This window comes from Solanum tuberosum, unplaced genomic scaffold (genome assembly GCF_000226075.1).
Source record: "Solanum tuberosum cultivar DM 1-3 516 R44 unplaced genomic scaffold, SolTub_3.0 scf00008, whole genome shotgun sequence".
Lineage (NCBI taxonomy): Eukaryota > Viridiplantae > Streptophyta > Magnoliopsida > Solanales > Solanaceae > Solanum > Solanum tuberosum.
Window position 1 is genome coordinate 1,140,908 of NW_006238934.1, and position 11,059 is coordinate 1,151,966.

An 11,059-nucleotide genomic window follows, 5' to 3' on the forward strand; every position below is an offset into this window, starting at 1 on the left:
CTTGAGGGGGGGGGGGGGGGGTAATATGTCCTCATTAAAGTTTGGTATCGTAACAACAATTTCGGCCAAAGTTGGAGTATTTTTCAAACCCTTGTCCCTAATAGATATGATATGAGAGTTTAGAGTCAATATTTGAATTTTAGAATTTCCAAAATAATTAAGGCATAATACATAAACACGGCTCTTAACTTGGTTTCAACGGATAACTATACCCTCAAACTTTGAGTATGCACAAGTAGACACTTAAACTTATATAAAATTGAACAAGTAGACATACGTCTCCTACATGACATAATACACGTCGGACACAAAATTGTCATGTAGAGTGCCATGTAGGATGAATGTGTCTATTTGTTCAATTTTATACAAGTGTAAGTGCCTACTTGTGCACACACAAAGTTAAATCTCATAGTTGCCAGCTAACACTAAGTAGGCATTTGGCCATGCGATACCGTATCATGATATGGTATCGTGAGATGAAATCAACGTTTGGACATGCGATTTTACGCTGATTCCATCTCATGATTCCATATCATGAGATGTGATTCCATATTCTCCAAAAACCATGATATGCAATTATATGAGAATTCCATATCATGATTTGAAATATTTTAATACAAAAAATTGATCCACGAGTTTTATATTTTTAGTTAAAAACAACCCCCAACAATTTAATATCTACTAACCATTTATTTCATATGTAATAAAATTTATATCTATTTGAACATGGAGTCAAAGGTCTTCTCTTCATTTTACTCTAATAAATTAATTGAACCAACGTCACAATTTCCATTTCCGCCACATGGTAACTTTAAATTACGTCCTTAGAATAAATATTATTTATTTACACAAAGTTGTCTCATTTACGTCACATATGCTTTTAGTAATTCTTTATTAAAATGTTTGTTGGTAGATAAATATTATGCTGTTGATGCTGGTTTCCGAAACACAAAATGATTTTTTGCTCCATACAAAGGACTACGCTATCATTTCAAGATTACCGAGGAAGTGAAAGAGAGCCTCAAAATGCCAAAGAACTGTTTAATTATAGGCATTCATCTCTGTGCAATGTGATTGAACATACTTTTGGAGCTTGGAAAAATAGATTTAGAATACTGAAACAAGGCATGAACCATTATCATATTGATACACAAGTGAAAATTGTCATAGCTTGTGCAGTGTTACATAATTATTTGCGAGAATACCAAAGTACTGATGAAATATTTATGGTCTATGAGCATGAAAATATAGTTGCGGATGATATTGACCAACAAATGGCTCAAAGTAACAATGTTGGTTCGTCTTCTCGGTCACATGATCGAGAAATGCAAGTTCAACGTGAGGAAATTGTCTGTATTTTGTGGGAGGATTATATTAAAGACTAGTACACTACAATTTATGTTCAATTTATTTTTTTATTAAATTAAAGTTAGATGATCAAACAATTACTTAAGTGGAGAACAAATAACTTTATAATAATTTAGTATGCGATTTTATAAATTTTTGTTTATTTGATAAGATTGAATAAACAATTGGGGCTATTTTAATAGTTTTACAACTTATGGAATTTTTATGTTTATGAGAAAATATACAACACAAAAATTCCATATCGCATGTCCAAACAAAACTTCAATTTCATCTCATGATTCCATATCGCATGGCCAAACGGGCCCTAAGTTAAATGTCATGTTTATGTATTATGCCAATAATTAATAAGGAATATTAAGTGTTAGTATCTAATGAATAGGACAATACGTTCGATCATAAAAAATAGGCTAAAGTATTCATTACCTCCCTGAACTTGAAGCTTTTTATTCGGTGTACACCTAAACTATATTCCGTTTTAATTATCCCCCGAACTTGTTTATTTCTCCATCGTGTACACCTTTATTGTCCACCTGGCGTAGAAATTGACAACACACTCTACTAGGCGCATGAGGAAATGATTTTTTGCCACATCATAAAGCTATAACGGTAAAAAAACGTAAAATCTCCATTTTTCTTTAATATTTGGCATATTTTAAACGAAAAATAGGGGCAAAATGCAAATGAAAAGTAAAGGAAACAAAGATTAACACTTACTTGGTAAGAATTTCAGACAAATTTGAAATTTAATCGACCAACTTCACGTCTAGAAAAACCCAAATCCAAAAGGAGTTCCGCGAAATCAACCCTTATTCAAAAATAACTTTTAAACAATGAATGTTTGATATTTATTTTTTGCCATATTAATTTATCTAGGTGGCTATTATTTATCCAGGTGGAAATCCACATCACCACTTTTGCTAGCTGTCGCGCGCGTGCAGTCAGAATAGGAGCAGGTGGACAAAATAGGCGTACGTGATGGAGGAATAAACAAGTTCGGAGGGATAATTAAAACGAAATATAGTTTAAGTGTACACCGAATAAAAAGCTTTAAATTCAGGGGGGTAATGAATACTTTACCTATTCATTTTTTTAGAATAATGTTTTACTTTATTTAAAATTTAATGGTTCGTCATGAAAATTTCAAAATTTAGCTTAAGTTAGATATCAAATTTAAAAAACAGCTTATAACCTACCTTTTAACTCTATTTTCATGATTCCAAATATTATGCTCTCTTATCTCATTTGCAATAAGTGCAAGTGTATAACTCCATGTTAGAACTTTAAATTCATAAATTCTAAGTAAAATGGTAATATTTGAAATTTATGGACATATGCCTACTAAATGTTTTTTAATATTTAATGACCATTACTTAATATAAAGGGATAAGGGTCTGAAAAATACCTTAACTTTGACTGAAATTGTTGTTACGATACCAAACTTTATGGAGGATCTATTACCCCCTGAACTATTTAATAGTGTATGTTTTACCCCATGAATTATTTAATAGTGTATTTTAAAGGTATATATGTGCCCACGTGGACACATTAAGTACTATTTATAATTTTGCATTATTTTTTATGTCCACGTGGGCAAATATATATGTTTAAAATACGGTATTAAATAGTCTGGGAGTAATAGGTCCTCATTAAAGTTTGGTATCGTAATAATAATTTCGACCAAAATTAGAGTATTTTTCAGACCCTTATTCCTAATATAAATATAAAATTTAAACCAAAGTTATAACTAGAAATTAGAGGAGAATATTTCTCGATATATGAAACTAGATTAAGCATACCAATATTGCACTCTTTCCTAATTATACTATTTCTCGTAACACCTAGCATACAAAGCCAAATCTCAAATTTCGAGTACAACATTCTTATCTTATAAAAATGTGAATACTCTAATAAAATATGAACTCATAAATATAAATTTAAGCCTATTGAAGATAGCATGATCAAAATTATAATAGGGCTCTTCAATATCTACTATCATGAATTTGATTGGACCATAATTTGTTTTTAACATTTTGTGTCTCATCACACAATTACTAGTGTAGACGTCTTTTTATTTCATCAATTATATCAGTTATACGAGACACAAAATAAAAAAATTTAGGACCCGTAAATTAATGTTATTCCTCATGTACATTTTTAGGGACAAGGACAACTTTAATTTAGTGGAATAGATTATATGTTCTTCCTCTGTCACAGTCACTGACAATAAAATTTAGTAAATAAATAAATAAATTAGTAATTAATTTCATAATCTCAATAATTAAACTTTAATTAGTCAATATCAGTCAACAGGGATAATATTCCTCTTTCTATATAAGGTGAGCAAACCAAAGCTGACAACACAACAATTTGTTATCTCACACACTTTTGTACTTATTGTTATATATATATCTTCTTTGGTGTTTTTTATAGCCAAAAAAAATATGGATAAAATAAAGAGAAGAGAAGAATTAGTAGAAATTGATGAGCAAAAATGGGTTAATGATTCTTCTTTGGATCATAAAGGAAGAGTTCCTCTCAGGGGTTCAACTGGTGTATGGAAAGCCTCTCTCTTCATTATTGGTAAGTAATTTATAACCATGAATAATTTTAGTCCGTAGCGGAGTTAGAGGGGCAGAAGGGGACGTTCTTTCGTAAATCACACACACACTATATATATATATATATATATAGGGAAGAATTTTATTTAATCACAGAATTGAATCGGGTCTCATCCCTTCGATTCCTCGCTGCATACTTCAATGAGAAAGGAAAAGAGCGAAAGCTGAAAAAAGTCGAGCAGAAAGCTCACCCCCAGCAAAAGCTGAAAAATTTATATCTGGGAAACCAGAGAGTAAAGCTAACCAAAGTTCTTACAATACTCACAACATAATAAAAATACTTTTCCCTGGCGGGAGAAGTACTACTCACACTCACAAAAGCTCATACTTGGGAAGGTAAGGAATAAATGCCTAAAGAAACAATTTTTAAAGTATCTGTTTTCATAGAAATAACCTTCTATAGCTTTTTTCCCTAACCCTAACCAATGAATGATAGGCCGGCTTAGGATAATTGAAAACGAATTCACTTTCAGTAATCGGAGGCAGGTCAGGGGCCGGCGGGCACGCCCCCAGCTTCTTAAGTTTGGGAATTGTGCCGGACCAATGCTACGAGCTTCCGGAATCCAATGGAATCTTAGGATCAAAAATTGTTTCTATAAATAAATTATTTGCCTATGACAAATTAGAAATAGATTTGTTGCTAGGAAATGATTTTTTACAACAATTTCAAGATTATCATCAATCTATATACATGATAAGCTTAAAAACTCCATGTGGACATTTTATAAAAGTTCCAAGAAGGAGTCATATAGAATCTTGATAAAAATTCTGTCTTTGCTACTAGTGTCAGTGTAGCCTTTTAGCTTATGTTATCTAGTCAATAAGTGTTTTAGTTTGTTGTTTTTTGATACGGCCTTGGACATTTTTTGTTCATGAGATAATTTTTAGGGGTCGTTTGGTTGGAAACAAGTTATCCCAGGATAAGTTCTCCTGGGGTTAACTATCCTGGGATAACTTATCCCATCACTAGGGGTGTACACGACCGGGTTGGTTCCGGGTTTTCAAATATCAAACCAAACCATCTGTGTAAAATTTTTAAATTTATAAACCAAATCAAACTAATAAAATTCAGATTTTTTTGGGGTTTTTTAACCTCGGGTTGGTTCGGGTTTTTCAAATACCAAACCAAACCATTGTGTCGAATTTTTAAATTTATAAATCAAACCAAACTAATAAACCTCGGTATTTTTTAGGTTTTTGGATTTTTTTGGTAAAGTTTGCATACAAACATATAATTAACTTGTACTCCAAATATTTCTTTAGTCCAACCAAAATACAATTATCTAAGGTGTTTCTTAAAAAAATTACACAAAATATGATATTAGTACTGCCAACACAAAAATATTCAATAAAAAATAATAATGAAATCATCATATAAAATAAAATATTGCAAAGTTATAATGAAAATGATCATAATTTAAAAGTACTAAATCATGCTAAAATAAGTTTAATAAGTATTAGTTACATTACTAAATATATAAGGAAAATTAAAATTAGATTATGTATTTTAATTGTCTAAACCAATGTAAAACGTAACTATAGAACAAATATTCAATATTATTGTCATTCTTAGTGTTGAATTGATTTTCTTTTTGCATTATTATTAATTTGATTTTGATTTAAGTTATTTTAAAATTATATCAAAGTAAATATTTTTATGTATAAAATAAAATTACATATATAATGTCGGGTTGGTTTGGTCTCGGGTTGGTTTTTTTTTTCTAATACCTAACCAAGTCAAACCAAACCACTAGTCGGGGTTTTTTTTTTGGTTGACTCGATTTGCGGTTTGGTTCGGTTTTCGGTTCGGTTTTGTACACCCCTACCCATCACTATGATATAAATGGTGAGATAAGTTATCCCAAACATGACAACCAAACAACATAATTTTTTTTTATTCCATCACTATCTCCTTATCCCATCACTATTATTTTTAATCCCTCACGTTAAGTTAAGTTCAAGATTTGTTTTTTCCACATAACATCAAAATCAGACTCATTCATATTTTTGATTTATCCACTAACGTAATATAGGTTTCTATATTATGGTGTCCACGTATTCAGTCCTGAACGTATCGGATGTTACGAGTTTGAGAGAATATGTTATTGTCTGTTTAAACTTTTGAGATTGTATTAGCAATAATGTCCATTGTTTCATCTATCTGTCATGTTCTTGCCATCCAAGATCAATTAATTTGAGAACTTTTGTCTAAAACAAACATTTGAAGTGGAAAAAAAGAATAAAAAAGCAGCACATAAACGACAACATCGTTGAGGGTCCTCAAAAGCACTATTTGTATAATGTTACCGAAAGTGTGTCATATATATCTTTATCTCATTTCCTTTGGTTTTTATGGACCCAACTCATATGGGTCAAGTTCTAAAACCAGAAACCTAATAAGATAAAGTTGCTTACGTTACACCCCTTGAGATGTGTTTACTCACCTCAATGTTTGTGCGTGACCTGCCTTTTTATTGAGCATATACTACAAACATCACTAAGAAAAGTAGTAACACTTACCACTTACATGATTAAGTAGTTCCTGATCTATTTTAACTATCACTTTAGCTTAAACGAATTGTCCCAAAATAACTCACCATAGAAATTCAAGAAAAAAGTTAAGAATGCATTGTATTTAAGAGGAAACAATCAATAAATTAGTAAACTATAATCTATATTTATTATTTTCTTAACAGACATGAAATGAGCTAAAACGATAGTTAAAATAAAACCAGCCCCCATTTGAACATAATATTGTTAATAATAAAGCATGCACTAAACAGTTTTTGGTTTGCCTTTTTAGAGCACTGCTAAACAACAAACTTTCTTATCACTTAGTTGGAATATAAGCTTTTTTGGTCAGTATATGAATCATAAAAACTGTATTCCAAGTACTAATTAAGTTCCACTACTAGACTCCACTTGTTGTCAGTAGCGGAATTAGAATTTCAACTAACAATATTCAGAACATACGGAGAAGTCAATGGAATTCAACATGTACTATATGCACATATAAAATAATTTTGACTTTGTATATCACTCTTTTAGTAACTAGACACAAGATTTTTTCTTTAGAGGAGATTAGCTTTTCGTTTTATTAACATATTCCTTTTCTTTGCTATTTTGTTGCCGTTATTTTCCTTTCAATTCTTCTTTGAGCAAGAGTCTATCAGAAACCACCTCTCTACCCAACAAAAGTAGGGTAAAGTTTGCGTACATCCAACTCTCCCTAGACCTCACTGGTGGGATTACATTAGATATGTTGTTGTTAACGTGTTTCTTTCTTGGTTATGCAAATCAGAGACACTGATGAATTTTCACCTTTAATTTGTAACAGTAATTGAATTCAGTGAGAGGCTTAGTTACTTTGGATTAGCCACAAGTTTGATTATTTACTTAACAAAAGTCATCCATCAAGACCTCAAAACAGCTGCAAAAAGTGTCAATTACTGGTCTGGTGTCACCACTTTGATGCCATTGCTTGGAGGATTTCTTGCTGATGCATTCTTGGGAAGATTCTCCACAGTTCTTGCCTCTTCCATTGTCTATTTGCTGGTAACAAAATTATCAACAGACAAATTTTATAGCTAAACAGTAAAATTGTTGTTATCTATGTGCTATTTAGCAACAGATTAGTGACGAAGTTCATAACTAATTCCAGTTCATAACTAGTATAGGCTTGAATTGAGAAAACAACCAAATGATCTTCTTGCAGGGCTTGATTCTCTTGACAATGTCTAGAGTGATCCCGAGTTTGAAACCTTGCGACACTGACCTATGTCACAAACATGTCCACAAGATGATTTTCTTCCTCGCGATCTACTTAATCTCAATTGGTACCGGAGGTCACAAGCCTTCTCTTGAGAGCTTCGGAGCTGACCAATTTGATGATGACTATCCTGAAGAAAGAAAGAAGAAAATGTCCTTTTTCAACTGGTGGAATTTTGGACTCTGTTGTGGACTACTACTTGGTGCTACTCTGATTGTTTATGTACAAGACCGAGTTAGCTGGGCTATGGCGGATTTGATCCTTACACTAGTAATGGCTTCTAGTATAATCATTTTCGTTGCAGGTAGACCGTTCTATCGTTATAGAAAGGCAACTGGAAGTCCCTTAACACCAATGTTACAAGTGTTTGTAGCTGCAATAAGAAAAAAAAATCTTCTTTTTCCTGCCAATCCTTCTCATTTATATGAAATTCCCAAATCCGACACTAGCCAAAGGAGGCTTTTATGTCACACCGAAAAGCTCAAGTAAGATTCGTACATAATACACTCTCTGTGTTTCAATTTGTTTGTCTGGTGATACGTGGCATGTACCAATATGTTAGTGGAAAGTTAAGACAAACAAATTGAAACAGACAGAGTAAAGTAATCATGTAACATATTTAATTTGTGATTCTTCTTTTTTTATAGGTTCCTTGATAAAGCTGCAATTGTTGATGGCACACAAGATTCAGTAGTACAGCAACAGAATCCATGGAGACTTGCAACTGTAACCAAAGTGGAAGAATTGAAATTAGTTATCAACATGATTCCTATTTGGCTAACAACTATACCATTTGGTATTTGTGTGGCACAAACCACGACATTTTTCATCAAACAAGGCGTGACTCTAGACAGGAAGATAGTTCACAATTTTGAAATTCCCCCTGCATCAATATTCGCGTTAGCTGCTATTGGCATGATAATATCCATCACTATCTATGACAAAATCCTCGTGCCTGTCTTAAGACGGGCAACAGGAAACGAGAGAGGGATTAGTATCCTCCAAAGGATTGGTTTTGGAATGATCTTCTCTGTTTCTACTATGATCGTTGCAGCTTTAGTCGAAAGGAAAAGACTGAATCTTGTTCACAAGAATCCACTCAAAGGCTCGAGTACAATGAGTGTGTTTTGGTTAGCACCACAATTCCTTATAATTGGAATAGGAGATGGATTTACCTTAGTTGGATTACAAGAATACTTCTATGATCAAGTGCCTGATTCAATGAGAAGTTTAGGCATTGCATTTTACCTTAGTGTAATTGGTGCTGCAAATTTTGTTAGCAGCCTATTGATAACAATTGTGGATCATATAACAGAAAAAAATGGCAAGAGTTGGTTTGGGAAGGATCTGAATAATAGTCGTCTCGACTATTTCTACTGGTTGTTAGCTATCATGACAGCAGTAAATTTGTGTGTCTATGTCATTGTTGCGAGGAATTATTCGTACAAGAATGTTCACTGTAAGGCAACTATATCTGTGGCTGATTGCAACGATACAGATGATCGCGAAGCAATGGCTTAGTACATGTATATTTGTTGATCTATAAGTTGTAATTTTTAGTATGCTACTGAAATAGTGGTAATATCAGTGTATTCTGACGAGTTGAAAGGAAATAAGAAAATTCCTCTGCATTTTTCCTTGTTCACAATTTTGAGTGCAATGTGTCATAGCTACATTGTATACCATATGTATATCGTTGTATATCATATGTATATCACACGCGAATATACTAGGGGATGGATCATAACTATAACACCATTTCAACTATAGTACCAAATGATGTGGATGGATTGGGGATAGGGATTGCCGAGAAAAATAAAGAAATTAAGCAGGAAGACATAAATAACCGTCCACCAAAATAATGGTCTGTTAATATATTTATATTCTTATTTATTAATATGTATATATATATATATTATGTATATATTTTGTATATTTAACTAGAAAATGTAATTGTTTTGGCCAACTAGCCAAATGTGCAACTTTCCCTTTTACTATTAACCTGTCAAAGAGAATATCCACTACTAGAAACAAATGCTATTTCTACGGCGAATTTATGAAAAAATTGTGTTATAAAACATGATTTTTCCATCTTCATTCTCACTTAATCAACTCAGTGAAAAAACGCATGTTGAAAAATAAATTCTAATTGAAATACTAAAATTTTCTACTTTTTCTGTGTGAAAACATTACTATTTTTTCTTGTGATTCAATCAAAATATATATATAAAAAAACACTAAATATTTTTCCATAAAAAAATAGTGAATTTTTTAGAGTGATCAATGATAATCAAAGTAAGATCCTCTAAAAAAGTAGGGGTGGGGGTGAGAGTGGGGCATTCATCCTAGGATTCTAATAATTAAGGTTCTATCCTGCACTAAGGTTTCAAAAATAACCAAATTGCATTTTTGGAGATCTCAGATTTTCATCTAAGGTCATTTCATTTCATGGTGTCTCATAATAAGTTTTATTGATACCTAATACCTTAGTTGGGGAGCACAATTTGCTCCACCCTACATTCCAAGGTATAATTGTTATTTTTTCCTTGTTCACCTTAATCAAGAAATTCTCCACTCAATTAATCAAACAATTATTATCATCCGACAAAATTGGAACGATACAGAGAAGACCAGCATGACTCCTACACAAGAATTGTTGTGCCGTAATTTAACTATTTCTAGAAAAATCACTTTTTGAAATGCTCTAAGTATAAAATATTTTAAGAAAAATACTTAGAAAAGAGTCGCCACTTAATTTTTTAAAGAAATTAAGAAAACTTATAATTTTCAAAGATTTAAACAGAAAAAATATCACTTGAAAATACCAAAGGGGGTTCGGGGTTCAATTTACCCTTTGAGAAGGATTTAAGCATTCGAAACGTCCGTTAACATGCGGTTGACCTGCGACTTGACTAAAATATATTTAACTATTTTTTAGGAAAATAATGACTTAACATAAAAAATAATAACTTACAATATTTTGATTAATTTTGAAAAAAAAAGAAAAAGAAAAGCTAAACAAAGAACAAATTTATTAATTATTTTTAACTTTTTTTTAGAAAAGGGGACCTTAATTGAACTATTTGAATTAAAAATAAGTAATTAGAATATTAATAAAACTAGATTAGTTAGAATTTATTTAATTCATTTTTGAAATAATAATTTAAACCAATTTAATAAATTAAAACATGAATATCATTTTGAATTAATTGACTAAACCTTTTGAGAAAATGATTAAGTAAGTATTACTATTTTTAATTAATTGAAAAGGTTTTGACTAACATTTTTAAAGTTTATTTGAGAA

General features: G+C 31.5%; 1 protein-coding gene across 1 annotated transcript; it reads left to right on the forward strand.

Moving 5' to 3' along the window:
* The first annotated feature begins 3,750 nt into the window (after positions 1-3,750).
* LOC102587527 (protein NRT1/ PTR FAMILY 5.6-like) lies at positions 3,751-9,387 on the forward strand. The gene is made up of 4 exons (XM_006338945.2): positions 3,751-3,948; positions 7,324-7,541; positions 7,702-8,240; positions 8,403-9,387. Exons 1-4 carry the CDS (start codon positions 3,810-3,812, stop codon positions 9,274-9,276), a joined length of 1,770 nt encoding a protein of 589 aa, XP_006339007.1. The 5' UTR covers positions 3,751-3,809; the 3' UTR covers positions 9,277-9,387.
* Positions 9,388-11,059: the final 1,672 nt, after the last annotated feature.

Coding starts and splice junctions, on each gene's coding strand:
- LOC102587527 (XM_006338945.2), top strand. CDS start 3,810: ATGGATAAAATAAAGAGAAGAGAAGAATTAGTAGAAATTGATGAGCAA. Junction 3,949..7,323: donor AGCCTCTCTCTTCATTATTG/GTAAGTAATTTA, acceptor AATTTGTAACAG/TAATTGAATTCAGTGAGAGG. Junction 7,542..7,701: donor CTTCCATTGTCTATTTGCTG/GTAACAAAATTA, acceptor ATCTTCTTGCAG/GGCTTGATTCTCTTGACAAT.